Below are 20,331 nucleotides of genomic sequence, written 5' to 3' on the forward strand. Positions count from 1 at the left end.
GAAATCTTCGAGTTACATGGCCATTGCGTGTGCACGGTCGGTCGTGGAGACCATTTTGCGTCATGCGAAATAATTTTGTTGCTCTACAAATAGGAACGTACGATATCGCATTCTTCTTCGAATAATGGCGCGTGCATCAAGAACAATATCTTGTGTTCCCTCCCGAAAGTAATACTTCGAAAAGAGTGCATTCTGTCTGTAGAAATTAGAATTAGGACTTTCTTAGTCTAGTCATTCACTAGTCACCCCTGGCGAATGCGTTTCTATCATAATCACCGGTACCATTAAGAAAATCATGGATCATTAAACGGGAAATAAAATCATAATTAAAATAAAATGATCACGATGGAAGTCTTCGTATTTACGATCGTTATGATTTAAAATGTAGGAACATCCGAAATAGCGCCCTTCGTAGAACTATTTCTTACAAGTTTAGGTGGTATTTCGAAATTATAAATTCATATCTGAACTTAGCAATGATTATATTATCGAGCTACTAATTACAAATTAGTAACTCGATAATTTTACTTATCACAACGCGAACGATCTTAAATAAATTCGTAGGTAAATATTTTTCAGCGATAATAGAGTCGAGTAGATTTTTCGAGATTCAATTTTTTAGATAAATTTCGATTCCGTTTAGATAAATGAAATATTTTGTTCGTCCATTGATAAGGATAAAACGTTCGATCGGTCATTATGGAAAAATGATTGGCAATTTCTGCAATGATTCACCTAGGCATGTAAATGACAGTTCAACGTTCGAAATTCTCGTGGACCCGTAACTGGTGTAGGTGCGTGTGTGTGTCTGTGTATGCGCGTGCGTGTGTACATATACATACTTATATATACGTATATATACATGATACACGTTATTATACAAATCTCGATCGATCCTAGTGTATCGAACTGACAATATTAAAGTTGATTGGACTTATGATTTAACCGACAATAATGTATTTGTTAAGGACATTTGAGAACTAGTGTTACGCGTGAGTCAAAAGAATCTGCTCTTCCGTGCTGTGCATCAAAGTACACGAGATTTTAGCGTAAATCTACTCTCATGCTCGATCACACGATTCATGTTCCCGTGCTTCAGGGTGTATCTTCGATTAACGTATTCTCTCAACGAGAGTTACCGAGATGAATTTCGATTTACGTCTCTCGAACAGTGACAATGATCGTGAGATCCAATTTCATTACGAAATTCCATACGTTTGTTTCATACTTTCCAGCAGATCACTGAATTGGATAACGTAAGAGTGAAAGTAGGTAGTAGGGAGAAGTTGAACCGACGAGAAATTTCTCGAAATGCCATTATTTTTAATATTTACTGTACGTTGGGTATCTTGTTAGGTACAACGTTGTTAATATTCTTTTGTTATTGTTATTTATTGTTATTTTTGAACTCTGTAATATTAATCACTCTTTGTTATTAAAAGCAGTATTGTTCGAGATTGGTTCAAATTTTCAGAAGACTCTTAAAAGTTCTGGGACATTGTTTGGAGGTTAGAGTTTTGGCGCGAGATTCAAATTGTTGATAGCATAGGTGTATTTTTCGTTGGTAACGCGTTGCAATGTCGATGTATAATATTAGTTTGACCGTTTTAAAATTGGAAGACACGTGGAATTCAATGATCGCTTGTATCATTGTCACGGTTGAAGAGTCGAAGGCCATTAAATATTCGCGATCATGGCACGCCCTGGTATCAAAGTATAATTGCGGAAGGATCTATTTGCCGCGTGAAACATTCTCTTTTCTGTGTCCATTGACGTTCAATCTCTCAAAAGTAATCACTAATTCGCACTCTCTTATAGTGGTTTCATTATTAACAGAGATATGGCAGAAACAGCAATCTTAACGCCCGTTGCGGCCAATTTAAAGAAAATCTATTTTGACTGTTTAATAAAAAAAAAAGAAAAAAAATAAATAGCGGGTCTGTTCTATTATATACACGTAGCTGCAAGTTAGAATGAAAACAAAGCAGAAAAATGACTCATTGTTACACACGCCGGTAAGGTCTGGTTTGTTAATAATTATTATAACAATAATTATGTAAAATATGTATGTATACTGTAATTTTGAGTGTATTATGTAATTAAAAGAAAAACAAAAAAAAAAGACACTGATTATTGACAATAAATTGTAAGCCGATCTTTTCAAATACACACAATCTTCTTTCAGATAGTCGAGTATAATAAAGCTGAAAACCGAGATCGTGGATTTTGTGTCATTTCCTTTGATCAGAATATCAGTACGGTAATAAGAAATCAATTCTATCGAGTTGCTGAATTAGTCTTTTATTTTATCAAATTTATTATTGATTTACTATTATTATTTTAGAATACACGCATGCATAATTTCTTTAAGAACCTTTATACGTTAATCTCGTATGGGTTAAAACCCCGGAATAAGATTCTACGTATCCATAAGCGTCAAACATCAATGATCTACGTATTGACAGAACGATGGAAAACCAACAAAGGGAAGCTATCCTGCTTAGTACTAAGTATCCTTCCCATTTTTCCCATTTCAATTACTAAATTCAGCTCGTTACAATTATTCCAGGTTAATTTTCCCGATTCATACCTACGACGATGACAAATCCAATCAAGATCCAATACCAAGATCCTCTCACGTCCTAGTGACACATCTTGATCAGATTATCGAAGCTTCGAAGAGTCACGAAACGTGGAACCAAACATCAACGATCTACGTATTGACAGAACGATGGAAAACCAACAAAGGGAAGCTATCCTGCTTACTACTAGGTATCCTCACCATTTTTCCCATTTCAATTACTAAATTCAGCTCGTTACAATTATTCCAGGTTAATTTTCCCGATTCATACCTACGACGATGACAAATCCAATCAAGATCCAATACCAAGATCCTCTCACGTCCTAGTGACACATCTTGATCAGATTATCGAAGCTTCGAAGAGTCACGAAACGTGGAACCAAACATCAACGATCTACGTATTGACAGAACGATGGAAAACCAACAAAGGGAAGCTATCCTGCTTACTACTAAGTATCCTTCCCATTTTTCCCATTTCAATTACTAAATTCAGCTCGTTACAATTATTCCAGGTTAAATTTCCCGATTCATACCTACGACGATGACAAATCCAACCAAGATCCAATACCAAGATCCTCTCACGTCCTAGTGACACATCCTGATCAAATTCTCGAAGCTTCGAAGAAGTCACGAAACGTGGAACCAAACATCAACGATCTACGTATTGACAGAACGATGGAAAACCAACCAAGGGAAGCTATCCTGTTTGTTATCAGGTATCCTTCCCATTTTTCCCATTTCAATTATTAAATTCAGCTCGTTACAATTATTCCACGTTAATTTTCCTAGTTCATATCTACACCGATGACAGATCCGATCAAGATCCAATACCAAGATCCTCTCACTTCCTAGTGACAAATTTTAATCAAATTATCGAAGCTTCGAAGAGTCACAAAACGTGGAACCAAACCTCAACGATCTACACATTGATAAAACGGTGTAAAACCAACCAAGGGAAGCTATCCTGCTTATTACCAAGTATCCTTCCCATATTTCCCATTTTAATAACTGAATTCTGTTCGTTACAGTTACTCTACGCCAATTTTCCCGATTCATACCTACAACGATGACAGATCCGTCCAAGATCCAACACCTAAGACCATTGCATAAAAATCACACGAGAAACGATATATTTCACTCGCCCTCTCACTTCCTAGTGACAAATCTCGATCAACTTCTCGAAGCTTCCAGGAATCGCGAAACCTGGAACCAAATCAAACTTTCTCAACAGGATTTGAATAAAACTCCGCAAGAGATAACGAAACGTCGCTCAACACGAACCGGGCGTAATCGCACGCGCTTTCCCGGAAGTCGAGGTTCTGCTCCAACATCCGTCGAAGATGCAACACCCTGGCCGACGTCTACGCGTGGATTGCGCCCATTGCACGAACACTACGAGTATTTCGCGATGCGTGATGCGTGTGGCCACTGGCGCGCGTAAAATCGGAGAGAGAAGCTATTGAACGCGCCGAGCGGCTTGTTACTTTCTAAAGTCCCCCCCAGGGTTGGTCGTCTGTATCCCTACGGTGACTTTGCGTGTTGCAATCGACCTGGAGAAGCGGCGGGAAGCACTTTTACTGATTTTTCACCACCGCGTGTCTGAATGTTATATCACAAACCACGGGAGTGCGGGAGATGGCGGTCAGTGTCGTGAGATACCTTGTGTTCGTCTTCCTCGCCGGCCTGCAGCATCGTAAGTAGCTCGATTGCCCATCGCAGATTCGTCTTCCACGTCTGCGAACCGCGAGAAATTTCCGCGTGGACGTTGATCTTGAAAGTTGGTGCGAGGAACGTGTTTGCCGGAGAAACGGTCTCTTACCTGGCCGTCGTCCAGGGAAAATTATCTTCGTTTACCTCGACGCCTGCTACGTGATTTCTAAAGTGTTTTCCAGGAATACTCGATAGTATCGGTCTACGGGAATAGGTCTGTTCGGTGCTCGTAGTGTTGGTGGTGTTTGCGAATGTTTGTCCGGCTTCTACCGGGGATTCATCGACCCGATTGCTTCGAAAATTGTTTGTCGTTGAAGAAGAGTTTAGCTCCGTTTTTAGAATACGAAACGAGGGTACGAGAATTCCGATGACAGAAAGTGTTTACTCCTAGGGGACAGGTATTTTGTTGTGCATATCGTGGGACTGTTCCAAGTTCCCTACATCGTTCTTCTTATTTGTTTTTGGTTAAGTTGCTTTGTTCTTCTCGACACGTAAGATCTATTCTTTTCTTATAAAAATGTCAATTACATATTTCGTATTTCGATTAACGAAATTTTGACACGTGACAGGTTTTTGCTTACAATCTTCTTAGGATCATTTACGTTTGAAACGTATAACAAATAACAAAGATATATCGTGATACGAATGGTTGTACCAGATTTCTTAATTTCCACGTTGATAGAATCGTTTAGTGAAAAATAGAACGGTTTTTGTACTAGATTGATATCAGAAGTCCATAAATAAATCTTCACTCGACGATTTGCTTACAGCGTCGATCGTGAAGTAATTCGATCGATGCTTATCGATCATCCTTTAGGTTTTGCTCGCCAGTAAACAGAAAGGTTGCATTGCTCGATAAATTTGCCATGCAGATGAACAATGGCATAAAGTAGAGCACGCATCAAAGATCGTCTTCGAAGGTAAATGCAAACGGAGCTGAATCAACATTGTCCTAGTCTTCGTCGTTGGTCGAGTGTTTATAGAACTAAGATGCGTTCATGGTTCTTCTTTTATCGTCGATCATTCCCGTATCATTGCCGCAAGAATACACTGACTAAGAGAGGCGCAACAAAAAACTAATCGGAACGGAATAACGAGACGACCGACCTTCACCCGTTTTCCTAGTTTCTTACAACGGTCGAATAGTTTTTGCTGCAAGACCCTCGATCAGAAGCGGTAGATCTTGGAAGGCGTACGGTTAACCAGGCGTGCAAAAGTAATTCACGTGGAATCGGAATCGTTCGGGTTGGAAATTAGGGGTAATCGGAGCGCGGACTCGTAACGGGTGTCGCTTTCCTTCCTAGATCATGTGAGTGCGGAGACCAAAACGTTCAAGGACCTGTTCAACAGCACGTCCTGCGCCAAACCGCCCTTCGAATGCCCGCATCCGCAGATAGAATTTTATTTATACACTAGGTAAGCCATTTTTCTTCAATTCCACGCGATTATATCGATTAATGTAATTATAGGATATTCAAATTTAATTGGTCATTTATTTTTAATCTGAAATGTGTTCCAATTTGCAGTATTTCTTTTATCTCATTTTATGTGCTTTTTGCTTAATGATTTTTATATTTTGTCAGATTCATTCGACAGATGTAACCAAAGATATTTCAAGAATGTATAATTATTAGTTTCGTATTTACGAGGCTCTTCACGATAATTCTAATAGGAAGTTGTAAATAAGTTAGTTTAAATGAATATAGATTTTTGTAAGTATGTATCAAGTTCAAATTTCTCTACGATAAGATCAGGATAATCCACCAGTTCGATCGAGTCATAACAGGGTAAATACCTCAGTAAATAAATAATAAAACGTGTTTCGTTCCCGTTTCTTCAAAATTCACCAAAAATCTGAACAAACTCGTGGATTGGCCTGATACAGTGAAAAATACAATGTTCTTTAACACGTTGACTGCCACACAACTTTTCACGATTCCGTTATAAGAAGTCAATTTGATTTAATCATGTTATATTATTAAAAACTTTATTTATAGTACATAGTAATAAAAATTGATTGTTTTAAAAATGATCACAAACCATAAAAATGTTATTCTGCACGAACAAACTTGTATAAATTTTTCTTTTTGAATTATAATACTGTTATACTAGGGGTTTGCTCGTAGCTGTACAAATGTGGCAAGTAACGAAGGGTCGAGATAACTCGTAGTAGGTATCCTGGGCAAGGAAACAACCTACGAAATATCTCGTAGTTGGCAGCCAACGTTAATAGGTCCCTCCTAGAATACAAATTTAAGAATATTCCGTAGATTCATCAATGGCAGCAATTAACCTTAGGACCGACTCAGTCACCAGTTAGATCAGCACCAGGATCTAATAATTACACCGAGTGCCTTACTCAGAAGTGACTTCCTAAAACACAAAGTTCGTTACTCCTCTTTGTAACACCCTACCTGTGATTATCATCCTACCTTGGCACAAGATATAACTGCAATTATCGTAGCTATTCGACTAACAAGTCAGGGACGAGGAAACTCAAGACGACGAAATGCTAACTTTCTATCATCGCCGGTCTCGTTCTGTCTCGCGTTTCCCGCCACCATCTCGGAATTCGATCTCGCCTTCAGCTGGATAGCGCAGGTGAAAAAGGTGTGCTGCCTACGCGACGCCGGACGTTCTAACTTTCGGTGAAATTTCCCCGTTTACTACTGCGTTGGTCGAGCCACGCACGGTTCCTCGCCTCGCTTTCCATCGAGAAGGTTCACCTCGAACCGGAGTGGCCGTAAGGAAGAACCTCGACACGAGACTCTCGATTTCAAGATCACGATCAGTTCGTCTTGCACTGAAAGTGGCCTCGTTTCAAGGTTCACCTTTCTCCGTTAGCTATAGGCTCGTTGGCACGTCTTAGTTACTTTTACTCATTCGTGTTTCCCACCTTTGCCCCGTTGCCGTCTTTCTGTCGGACGACGCCTTGTTTTGAAACGGGAACTGAATAATTGCTTTACGCTCCTGCTCGTGACATTTTGTTTTAATTATACGTAACAATAGTTCGTCGCAACTGTGTCGATTATTATGGAACTGTGTCGAATAAAAAATCCCACTTCGTTCAGATTTAATTTCCTAATTGATTTTTGAATTTATTATGTATTGGAAGCACGAAGTTCTTGATACTTCGAGACGAAATTTTTGTAACTCTTTACTAATTGTAAATTAATTATGTTTCCTTAGATTAGTCTCTTCTTTTGACTTTTCTTTTGAGTGTACTATTAGGATTGTTTATTTTTTAAGGAATTTTTGTGATCGAATAAGGTATTACGTAGTCGTAGAAAATTATTATTAGAGACAGGGTAAGTCGGTTTGATGAAGCAAGTATGGCAACGAGAGTGAAACTTTGCTCGATGTTATCTGCAACGAGATTTCCAGGCCATTGACATTTGCTTTTCAAGATCGGGTACTTTTATCGTGATATTATATTTTCAATGACGAAGGCATTTCATTGGTTGGAATGTTTAAAGCTTGTTCCATACTTGTTTATTATTTCATATATAGTATGATACTTGGTTAAAAATGGTATAGTACTGGTTTGATACTTTCTCGCTCTGGCATTCGACTACTGTTTGTTGTTGATGATGTGTACATGCATTTCCTTGTTTTCCTAGAAAGGTCGTTCGAGAAGTGAATGTAACTTTCTTGTTCCGATATGCCCTAACTTACTTTTATTCTTTTATCTTGCAGGGAAACGCAAAAGAAACCTTTGCGTATAGACGTTCGAAGGTTCGAATCGCTTCATTACTCTAGATTCAACAAGTCTCATCCCACTAAGATCATTATTCACGGTTTCGGAGGAGGCAGGGATTTAATACCTAGTCCGGATATTCGAAAAGGTATCTTTCTCGAGAAATTAACATCTTTTATTAAATAAAATTCTGTTCCATTAAATGTGACAAAATTTCTGAAATGTCGGATTATGTTTCAGTGGTAATTCAGCTAAACTCGTTATTTAATTATATAAAAGTCTAGTTTTGCATAGTTTTATTCAGAGAAAATATAGCGTGGAATAATAATGGACTTTCTGAGACGTATTTCATAGCGAAGAGTGACGAATTTCGATGACGAAAGTTAGTGTCGTGTGAAAGTTTACGTAGCATTCCACAACCGTTCAGAAAGTTATAAAATTCAATTTAGTGCCAGAGAAATAGTCGGTAACTTTTGCCCGCGTTGCTCTGATTACTATTTAAGAGGTTACAAGCAATAATTCCAATATTAATTTAATGGAAGATTAATAAACAATGATGTTACGAGGCTTCATTTCATTTTACCCAAAAGGCTGCCATTTTTAAAATCAGCTGGCTAATCAGAAAATATGACGAGCCTTGCTCCTCGATGATCTTGAACAGGTAATTGAGTTCAGGAAAATTGTATTACTAATCATTTCTTTTTAATCATATATCTCTTAGAAAAGAGAATCGCTATAGTTATCGAGAATTTAAAATTATCGAGATTCCATAAATTTTTCGTAATAAAATATTGATATTCAAACAATCGTGGAATGTATTAATTATATCTCAATTTTATGGATCAGTAATTACTCGAAACAATAACTTTCATGTATCCAATATAAATCAAGAAAAAGAAAAGAAAAAGAAAAAGTGGAAAGAGAATGTTTTGTTAATAATTATCTTTTATACCTCGGCGGAACATTTATCGATCGTCTGTTAGATTACGTTCACAGTCGATATAGGTTATGATCCGATCAAGTTAGCATGGGTTAGGCATTCGCACACGATGGTCTCGATGTATGAAACTTTCGATTTCAGCGTATTTCACGCGAGGCAATTACAATATTATAATCGTCGATTACGGTTCGTTGGTACGCGAGCCCTGTCTGTCGCAAATACAATGGGGTCCAGATTTCTGTTCACGATGTATTGCTCAATTGGTAAGGTACTTGAGGGATCATCCTCGGGGAACGAGGGTGGAGAATATACACGTGCTGGGGTACAGCGTTGGTGCTCATATAGCTGGCCTGATTGCCAATTATTTGCCAGATGACAGACTTGGAAGGATTACAGGTAACAATTTAATTATTTTCACTTACGTCTGCTTCAAATAATTATACTCCGCTTCTTACTTTTGTTATATTCCCTTCCCAATCGCACTAATCGTATAATTTATCGTTAATCAATCGCAGTTAGTTCGTGCAATTATTAATTATTGGTATTGTTATAGTTTTAACTTCCGCTTGCAGTATGGAAATATTTTATAACTCGACTAATTTTCAAAAATTGCTTCATTTCATCCTAAGTACAAGCCTGCAAGTATGTACTTAAATTTTTATTTTGTTGTTAACTTCGTTATTTTTCGATATTCACGATCGAGTATTATTTCGCGTAAAATCAAAATGGAAAAGAGTGTAAGATGAAAATCGTGGGATACTTGATCTAAAATGTACCATGATCGATATCACGTTATCTCGTATCTCGTTCGCTAGTGCTCGTATCTCGTTCGCAAGTGCAAAACAATCGCGATACATTTTCACTTCGATTAAACCTCTTTCGCAAATTCCTCTCTCCAGTTGCTCAATCATTTACGACCACCTTCTAAAAGTGGTAAGGTCGGTCAGTTTGGTATGAAAATCGCTCTCTAACATTACTGCGTTTCCATGTTTGCGACTGCCAGGACTCGATCCCACGATATTTTTCTACATGAACGGAAACCGGTCAATGGATTTAGACGAAACGGATGCTCACTTCGTCGACGTGATTCACACTGGTGCCGGGATTTTGGGCCAGTGGGGACCGACCGGTCATGTAGATTTCTACGTGAATGGCGGCTCCAGTCAACCCGGATGCGCCACCACTTCCTTGCTCCGTAAGTACTTAGGATCTTCCTTGAGAAAATCTTTTGCTAATCCTTCCAGTGTTTCGTTCAATCTTCCAACCATTCGCAATGGTTCAACTATTTCCAAACGTTGAGTATACTCGACAAAAGCAGAGTAAGCGTGCTATAAGATTGCTATGGCTATAATAAAATTGTCAAATTTTATTTAGCTTCCTTTTTAATTTATATATTAATATTTAAAGTATCAATTAAAAATTTGTTTAGTCATAAACAGAACGTTAAATGTTAAAATGGTATATTTTTGGTTTCACTTTCTCTGAGACTCACTAGTTTTAAACGTTGAGTATACTCGACAAAAGCAGAGTAAGTGTGCTATAAGATTGCTATGGCTATAATAAAATTGTCAAATTTTATTTAGTATTAAGTATTAATTTTAAAATGGGTATATTTCTGGTTTCACTTAAATTATGCTTCAATTTTTTGGTACCTCTTTTTCCATCACGAGTAAATTGGCATCTGTTCGTAATGAGTATACTCGTCGTGAACATGAGAAGAGATGAGGATCACGTGTACGATGCTATCTGTTATTCCCTGTTTGGTAAATTGCTTGGTATTTATAAAGTATATTAATGGGACGTTGTCGGAGGTATTATAAATTGAAAGTAAACGATCGAGTTGACGTCGAACGAGAAACAAATGACAGTTTTGTTATCTCTCAATCTTCTCGATGTAATCTGGTCTTTTCGCGGATCTAGTTCTGTCTCTAGGACTTTCGCGATGGAGGGTCATTTTTAGCACGAATAGAGATTTTCTTGGAGATCGTTGAAAGTGGAGAAGGTTCTAAAATGTGCCAAGCTAGAAAGTAAATCGACTTATCAATGTACCTATTCATTTGCATTCATCTTTTTCGAATCTTCTGAGTTCAGGTTGTGCTACTTCGTGAAATAAGAACAACGATCTTTAGTTCTTTTCTACTTATCTTAGTTCTTTTCTAAGTCACGAACCTCGTAGATATTACAGACGCGTGGATACGTTCCATAATTTATACAGAAATTTATCTTTTTCTAAGGAACAAGTTGTTTCGAAATTTTTCACAATTTATTTCCACTATCACGATCTTTTAAGAGTATCTCAAAGGGGGACCAAGATTGTCGTTCATTTGAAACGGTGAAAACGTATGATAAAGAAGTATAGAGTCGTCTCGTCATTAGAGAAAATGTTCCACGATGATCAACTGTGAATGAAATCAGTGAAACGTTTCGTCCGCAGAGACGCTGTCGTGCGATCACACAAAAGTGACGCCCTATTACATAGAGTCGATCACCACGAAAGTAGGATTCTGGGCAGCACCGTGTGGAAATCTCTTTTCCTACCTGATCGGCTGGTGCAAACCGGACCTCGAGGAGTATATACTCATGGGAGAAGACACCCCGCATACGTAAGTCAATTTTTATATATTTTAATTCAAAATATATTTCCAACCTCACTAACCCTTTGCACTCCGAATTCTTTTTCAATTTCGTTGCCAATAACTCCCTATTATTTTAAGTATTTTATTTAAAATTTATTTCGCAGGACAGTTCTTCGATTGCTACTTATTTTAGACAATTTAGTTTACTGATTATATTAACACTTTAATGGCAGTCAAACGTTGTCACGGGCGGGCAATATTTTTGAAGAATTAATTTAATGAAACTTTATTTAAAATTCACAAAATAATACAACATGTGCGAACATACACATAAAACGAAGAACAATAACAATTTAACAACAAATTTAATATATTTCCTTTGTGTGATAATTATTAATTATTAATCAGCAGTAGCATCACATACATGCTGTGCGAGCAGCCATTAAAGTGTTAAATATAGCTCCCAGACGTTGTTGTAATTTATATTTTGAATTTAAGTAATTCAAAAGTAGTAGTTACTTATTTTCTGTTTTCTTGTTCAGTAAATAAAGAATTAAGAAACTCGACATAGGAGTTCTTGTGGTGTAAACTGATGTCGAGTCACTCTCGACAAAGGGGTGCAAAGGGCTAATAATTCACCTGTTATTTTATTCGTTAATTAATCTAGTTTCATTTATCTTTTTCGTCTCCATACATGCTACGACATAATCATAAGAAATTATAGTTAAACTCTAAATTCGTTTTTTCCACAGATAAAATTGTGCAAAAATTTTGAAGTACGTCAAGTATTATTTTAGTCATCCGACAAGTGCAGCTTGTCATTACGTGACTCGTTATGCAAATTCACGACGAGCTACACTCGTTTCAATCCAGGGAGTGAATTTCTTGTCATAGAAATGTTAAAAATTTGTAGAAAGTGAGGAGATGAAAAAGAAGGAATTAAATGAAACTGGATGAATGTAACGAACTGGATCGTTTAGTTCCGAAGAATCGCGCGCTGATAATTTATTTAGATAGAGACACGAAGAATAAATGTAAATGCGCCATGAAGGGGTAAATGATCTGATGAAAACTGACATTTGGCATCTGTTTTAGAGCACGAGGCATCTACTATCTCTCAACAAACGGACACAAACCATACGCCCGAGGCCTTCCCGTAAGAAGCCAACGAACGACAAATCGGAACCGATCGTTCTACCGCCAGTATTGAGCTTACTAAAGCAGCTAATCAACATAATTATAGAATAACTTTAGCGCACGTGGCTGTTAGTTGTATGCGGTGTGTTATGTTTGGCTCTGTTGTTACTTTGTACATTCTTTAATTAGTTGTTAGATAATAACCGATTTTTCTACGCAACCTACCGTGAACCATTGTTGGTTCGCTGATTAGTGCGTTTGCATCGGATTCTATTATTATGGTGTTCCAAGAACTTTCACTCTTTCAAGAAACGTTATAGAATAATTTTTCTCTGTATGTAAGGGATTCAGTGAAGGCAGGGCTTTTCCAATCCGCGTGTCCAGCACCTACACAGGCGTTTCCTTGCAGTGGTGACCCTAGAAAGTATTGTAACACCTCTCTCGCGAAGCCTGTATAGAGCTCTAGCCCGGGGTACGGTGCGGACTCCAACAGGCGAGCCCCTAAATCGCACATAATATTATACTTGTATGTAAGGGATTGTACGGGCCATGGAGACCAACGATTGGATCTCATATCCATATTAGACTCGAAGTGGCCGAAGAATAATACGCCAATATCGGGTACCTCCTGAGACGTACCCCTACGATCAACACAGAGTCAAGTGCAGGTCGACTTTCTTGTTGGTTGGACCATGTCAGTTTCATTGGTATGATGTCGATAAAATTGCAAATTCCACCTGTTATGCTATAAAGGCGAGGTATGATAAGAGCTGCTCATTGCGCAAAGAAGCTCAAAATAGACACAATACTCGTATGTAAAGAATCATGGACCGTGGAGACCAACAGTTGGATCTCATATCCATGCCAGACCTGAAGTGGCCCAAGAATAATACACCAATATCAGATACCTCCCCCTGGGCGTACCCCTACGACCAACACAGGGTTAAATGCAGGTCGATTTCCCCGTTGGTTGGACCATGTCAGTTTCATTGGTAGATGAGGAACCTCGCATCCAACACCTATCAGTATGCCACAAGTCGAAGAATGACATTAAGCCTTGCAATGCACTGAGCAAATGCGAAACAGACACAGTACTTGTATGTAAGGGATAGTTGGCGTTGGTTTTCGAGATATTTGTAAAAGATAGTTGACACTATGACAGTGTACAGGTGTCACTTACCTGCTGCTGGCCGAGAACGCTCCGCAGGGATTACCTATGTGTGAGATATCGTTTCTACGAGAATTTCCTCGATGGTAAATTCGAAATAATATCTTCAGGGAAAGGGAAAGGGACGATTCATCTGAATTTTATGTTAACAACAATATTTATTACATAATAATTACGATATAATAATAACTTCTATGGATTTACAGTACACTGTCGCGCTAAACCTTAAGTATGTATAATATGCAATGGAATGATTACAAGTTGTTAATACATCCACGTTTCAAGCTTGGAGGCATTCAGGGGCGTCGTTTGTTTTTTCTCAGGTTGGCTCGAATGCGATGTACAGGGAAACGCGTCCCTTTTTCTGCTCCATATTTCGCTCTCTTTCTCTCTCTCCCTCTCTCTCGCTCTCTCTCTCTCTCTCTCTCTCTCTCGCTCTCTCTCGCTCTCTGAACGGGAACGATGCTCGAGCTGGATCGAAGGTAAAAGATCGATCAAGATCTATTGTCGATATTAATTCGTTCACACGGGCATCGTCCCGAAACGTAGGACTTCGAGTTTCATGTATACATATATATATTTATATATATAGGTCTATGTTCTGTATAGATCATAGAGTTAAGAATAAATTCTCTACACCTCACGGTGAACAACGTAGGATCTACGATAAAAAATGGACAGCTTCGGTTGTTCGATGGAAAATGACAACGGAAATCAACCTCTAGCGCGGAGTCTTTTTCTTCCGGGAGCCAGAACGATGCTTCAACAACTGCAATCAGCTGTGTGCGTTTCATTTTTTTTTTCCTTTTGATTTTTTTTTTTTCGTTTTTCGTACCTTTGTTTCTTTATATTTATTTAATTCTTTATTTCTATTTTGAATTTTTCTTTAATTTTTTCGTATTAATATTAGCGTATTTGGTATCAGTATGCTTTTCGTCGTTGTTGATCGGTTGGTACACTCCATTATTGTTTTCACCGAAGTTCTCTTTTTGCCTTTGTTTCTTTTTTTTTCTGTTTTTTTTTTTCTTATTTGGACCCTTTCGCGACGGTAACGTCTGTGTAAGAATTTTTGTCATCCATTTTGGGGTTCCGTGTAAATCGTGAGGGAGCAATTTGTACGCGTTATAAATACAATTGTACAGCGTGTATCATTTACAAGGCGCAAGCAGTTAAATCGAGATTCGAAGTTCGAGTCTTTGGTATGAGGATCATACGTGGTAATTTCTGCGCCGTTTGCACTCCTTCCCGCCATTTTTCCACCAATTTTTCGCAATTCTTCTCTCACTCGGGTCTGACAGATGAGTATTATCTTACGTGAGAAACTTCGAATCTTGCGACAGTAAATAGTTTAATAAATTATTTATCTTTCGTTGACGTCGATCGGTATTGTTGAATGAAAAACTTTACGAATATATAGAAACTAATCTTTTGCTATCGCTAAAATCTGATTCTTTATCTACATCGAGTATATCATTGAAAACCGTCCCAAAAGGGTTGAGGAAACTCGTTATATTCGTTATCACTAGAGGAAACTAATTTTCATTTTCCATTTTTTACTTTTTTTTTTTTTTTTCATTTTCTTCTCTTTTTATTAGTGACGAATTACGGTGAAGGGGAAAGTTCGAAAACTGAGCAATTCGTACATCATCCACGAAGGAATTGCAAAATCTTTGAGGATTCTCGTTTGAATTCTACGCGTGGTTATTCTGCTGTGGCATCGTTCTACTCGCGAAGAAATAAGCGTGAAAGAAGAAAATAAAGGAAATCGGTGAGTTCACCATCAGACTAAATTAAGGCTTTACAAAGATTCATTGTATTTTTCTCTCTTCTTTATTTACATCATTGTTTTTCGTGCGCTACGTGCCATTTGGTCTGACGTACACATCTGTTTACGACTCTCGGACGATCTTTACACGGCAAACACGACGATCGTGGCCGTGTTCGTCGGTTGGATCGATGATCCGCCATTGCGCAGGAAATTCGAAGGGTTTGAAGAGCACAAGCCATTGCTGTACGCGTTTAGAACTGCTTGGAAACGACCATGCTCGAAAGACTGGCGCGGTTTATTATCATGGAATTTATTTCTTCGCGTTTTAATCGCCATTTTGTAACTAGACGAGGGAAACGAATTGTCGGCTACACGTGATCTCCGTGAACTGCGAGTGCTAGCGATGATCGATCATGATTGCCACTACGTTCTCATTATCGAGATGAATCTTATCGTCGAGCGATACGGACAGGTGATTGACGAGACAGTGACATGAAAACACGGTGAAAAATTGATTTCCAACAACCATGGAAATGGCACGGAGGAGTGGGAAGAATTGAAACGCGTTAAAAATAATCGGCAAGGAACGTAAGGGTTATTCGAAATTGTGAGTGCACCGTTTTACGATCGCTACGTAACGTAGTTGTACGTTTTGTAAAAAAGCACAGGCATCGAGGTCTTTAGGCACATGTATTGTTTGCTCATCACTGTAGATCCTTTCCCAATTTCGCCATATGCTTTCGAGCGTGCTCCACAGTCGCTAAGCACAGTGCTGAATCTGCCAAGTATCAGGAAAAATCCGAATTTTGGAAAAGAAATGAAAAGACGAGTAGAAGAAAGGCATTGGAAATACGAGACATCGAGCATCTCTCGATAAAAACATTTTATATCCTTCCCTAGGGGAAAGGAGGAACACAAACGCGTTGGCAAGATATAGCACAGGAAGAACTGTCAAATCGTCGAAGAACCAGGAAAAGCGAATATTTCTGAAAGAAAATTTTCTCGAGTAATTACTTTCAACACTGTTCGATTCTCTAGATCTCTCGTTGACGTATACAATCGTGAGCCTGCTCAGATCGACTCCCTCTTCTCATCGATCCCAATGTTTTCCGTCGTATTTCATACGTCGTGACGCGTTCACGGTCTGCCGATCTGAATCGCTATCCGTCACGCGTGATTCGGTCGATCGTTAATTTTCCTTGAAATTAATTATCCCTAATATCGAATTAATCCCACGGTAAATTCATCACATTGATATTTCTTTCTGCTGCACGGCTACAATCCACTCTCTCGCTCGAATAGTGCTGCTTACGCGATTATTTATCGGTGATCGCGTCGATCGATAATTCCTTCTTTACCTACACACTCGACACACTCGACGTGCTCTTTCGGAGGTTTCTCAATGGCGTTTCCTTCCCTTCCGTCGTATCTATAGCATCCTTTCAACGCTACGTCGAGAACGACGACATCGATCGATTGTCATACATCAGTGGCGCTACACGCGGAAATCATTTCGAAAGCAATGAAAGGCACTATTTAGACGTTACGTGGACACAGGTAGTACCGATAATAGTCATAAAACGGTACGGTGCTTCCGCCTCGGAAAGTAATTACAGCAAGTTTGTTGTCGCTCGCGTGCACGATATTGCGGATCCTGTCATCCGTACTTTTCCACGTGATTATGATACGCTGTACCGAGCTATACTCGATTCGATAATAGCTGCACCGGTAACGTTCCCCGTTAGGTCAATTTCGCCCTAAACTTGTCTGCCATTCTTTTCGAGGTTAATCGCGACCGTGCTGGATCGATTTATCGATCAGTCGGATGGACGTCGATAAGATTGGAACAGAGCGTGTCCAACGGGACATGTCCTCTGGTGTAACTGCGATTTCGAGTAAGGGGTACGTTATAGACGAAGGTTTATCAAAACAGGGGATGGTCTGGCTTAAATCACGAGTTTCCGTGAAAGCGTTCGAAATCTCGCTGTCAGTCAGTTTCCAGATCAGTTTCCTGCTCTTGAATCGTAACACTGGTCGGTTGGATAGAGAAAAAAGAAAGAAGCAGAAGAATATCGAGAACTTCAAAGAAGTGAGTTAAAAAGTAACACTGTATTTCAATGTTCGTTATATAGAACTTATAATTTCAACATTCGTTTAAACTGTTCGCGTTATTATTCCATCGAAATTCTGTCAATCTGACAGTTCGCTTAACAACTACCAGTAAAACTAGACGAAACAAAGTGGTACGATACACGAAAATACTCTGAACAGAAAAAGAAAACTGACAACATTCGTACCTCGTACATACAAGCGCATGTCGTAGCTTCTCGATCGATGCCGGGCTCGCGACGCTTTTCATTTTTCCCCCCATTTTTATTTTCTCCCCCTATTTTTTTCTTCTTTTTCATTTTTTTAACGGTAAATCCCCTTAATCTTCTCGTTAGAGTTCGTTAAGTACAATGCTGCAATGATAACACGACTCGAACATGCTATCGATATAATCGTTTATGATATTTGGTCCTGAACAAATGATAGAACCAAGTTTGGTTTAGTGTTAGTGGTCGTACGTGTGTTAAGCGCGGTCGCGCGCGATAAGAATGCCGGATCCCGATTTCGATCCCAAAGCAATCAGACTTCGACCCCGGGATCCGGGAGAGGAGACTGGAATGATATACCTAAGAATCTGCGCACTCTACGTTACACAACTACACTTACACACCTCTACTCTACACTTCCTATGATATTTGCAATGATCGACTTTATGTATATCAACTGCTTTCCTACGCTGCACGTGAAAATCGATGTACCACTTTGCCGACTGAAACGCTGTTTATTAACGGTGCCGCTATCGAACTATAGGTGGACGATCGGATCGCTTGTTACAGCCGCGATTCCACGAGCTACCGCTAGAGGGTACTGCTGAGTTATCTCACCGTTCCACGGATGCCGTCTATGTTACGATTCGTCTATGGCAAGCATTTTAGTCGCGTTAAAAAAAGGACGAAAGCAGTTCAGAACAGTGTTCGGGACACGCACATTTGACACATTAACGAATGCAGTTTGCAAGCTATGTAGTATTATTTTTTTTTTCTTTTTTCTTTTTATTTTTCCTTCGTCGTCAACGCGTTATATATTCATTGAACATCCATCGACTCTGTCGGCAAAGCTATACGGTATTATGCGTTGTCGTATCAAATGGCTTAACGTACGTTGCTTGCTCAACTAGATACTCTGATCGGCGATCGTACTCTGGCACCGAGTCTTCGAACGACCGCGTTCAAGGGTCCAGACGTTGAAATTAACGAAACGAGGATGTTGCTAATCCTTAATCCGCTTCGTTCCTCGTCGTGTCGAGTTAAGGTATTACGCTAGAGTTACATGTCGTTTAAATTAATACCGTTAAATTAATCACTGGCTAAATTATTGAGTCTTCTTCGCAAGTAGCACATGCGATGAACAAACACGAGTTCCAGGTGGATTCTATTCTTAACGTTTCGTATGCATCTCTGACTAGAGGTTCTTGCTTGTTCTCGTCTTGCGTTCCGATGCATAGGCAATGAACCGAATCGGGGGAAATATGCGCGGTGCACTTTTCGTTTTCAGACCTCGTTTTCAGACCTCGTTTTCAGACCTCGCGTCGCTCGAAATACAATGCAAATCCAGAGTCTCGGGGAAATATCCTCGCGTTGAATTCCAAGCGACACCAGCTCGATTCCTATGTTAGATGTCATCGGTACGGCATAATTGATAGACAGAGGATGAATATATCATTGAAGTACCTTCAAGATTTTGGAAATCCGTGTCCCGTGACGAGGTGATCTATAACTACGTATCGATCTTCGCGTTCTCTTTGTACACGATCGTTGAAACCTCGATCCTCGCGAGATCTACGAATACACCTGACATCCTTCCCACGATTCATTTCCTCTCTCTTTTTTTTTCCTTTTTCGATTTTTTCCTTTTTTTTTTTTGTTATGTATAGTTAACGTTATTACTAATGTCGTTATCAGTAGTGATATCGTTACATGATTATTACAACTCGATTGCGTGCGAATATTTCTTTTTTTTTTTTTCTTCTCTCCGCTTCGTCTGTCGTCATTGCGCGAAACGTAGAGTACACGTACTACGCTGAATGAGATAAAGAAACATCGAATGCGTGTAGAATTAAACGATCTCTAATCTCTACGATGAGAGAGTAACTCGTATGGATCCATATATGATTATCGAGTAACGGAATTTCTCGAAATGTTCCACGGCGGTGATATTTACAAAGATTTCCTATAACGCGTCTTCGGCGATGAGTGGTTGGGGGGTGGAAGGACAACTCGAAAAAGCTTTAAGGCCCGTTTACATTTGGGTATCTTTTTTTCCATCATTCACTATAAGTCACAAACTATATGTAGGTAGCTGTCGATTTAGACTGATAGAAACGGTACTCATTTTGTCGAGAAAAAAAAAAGATCTCTTTTGGGTTCGCGACAACGTGCTTCTCGTTAATCTTCGAAAGCACGTATCGCAACGTAGAAGACGCTACGTCTATTGTATCTATTAACCCGATTTTCTCTCTTCTTTTTCCTTTTTTCTTTCCTTTTCTTTCATTCAGTCGAATTCGAAGCTTCAAGGTCAACGATGCAATAAAATATATGAATTTTTTTTTTTATAGCAGTCAAACCAGTTAATACTGTATAAAGTCAGTTTTCTAAGAATTGATTTTATGTTTTCTCGAAGGATACATATAGTATATAATATATATA

The 20,331-nt window shown here is 38.9% G+C and overlaps 1 protein-coding gene across 1 annotated transcript; it reads left to right on the forward strand.

Annotated features, from left to right (window-relative positions):
• The first annotated feature begins 4,216 nt into the window (after positions 1–4,216).
• Positions 4,217–12,714, forward strand: LOC108553347 (lipase member H). Its single transcript, XM_017908215.1, has 7 exons — positions 4,217–4,274; positions 5,596–5,707; positions 7,988–8,136; positions 9,070–9,324; positions 9,932–10,123; positions 11,363–11,531; positions 12,600–12,714. Exons 1-7 carry the CDS (start codon positions 4,217–4,219, stop codon positions 12,712–12,714), a joined length of 1,050 nt encoding a protein of 349 aa, XP_017763704.1.
• Positions 12,715–20,331: the final 7,617 nt, after the last annotated feature.

The sequence above is a fragment of the Eufriesea mexicana genome, unplaced genomic scaffold (assembly GCF_001483705.2).
Source record: "Eufriesea mexicana isolate 0111107269 unplaced genomic scaffold, ASM148370v2 scaffold10264, whole genome shotgun sequence".
Lineage (NCBI taxonomy): Eukaryota > Metazoa > Arthropoda > Insecta > Hymenoptera > Apidae > Eufriesea > Eufriesea mexicana.

What these genes read in the sequence shown, in the direction of transcription:
- LOC108553347 (XM_017908215.1), top strand. Translation starts at nt 4,217, where the DNA reads ATGGCGGTCAGTGTCGTGAGATACCTTGTGTTCGTCTTCCTCGCCGGC. An exon ending in GAATTTTATTTATACACTAG is followed by an intron (nt 5,708 to 7,987) that starts GTAAGCCATTTT and finishes TTTATCTTGCAG; the next exon opens with GGAAACGCAAAAGAAACCTT. An exon ending in TAGTCCGGATATTCGAAAAG is followed by an intron (nt 8,137 to 9,069) that starts GTATCTTTCTCG and finishes TTTCGATTTCAG; the next exon opens with CGTATTTCACGCGAGGCAAT.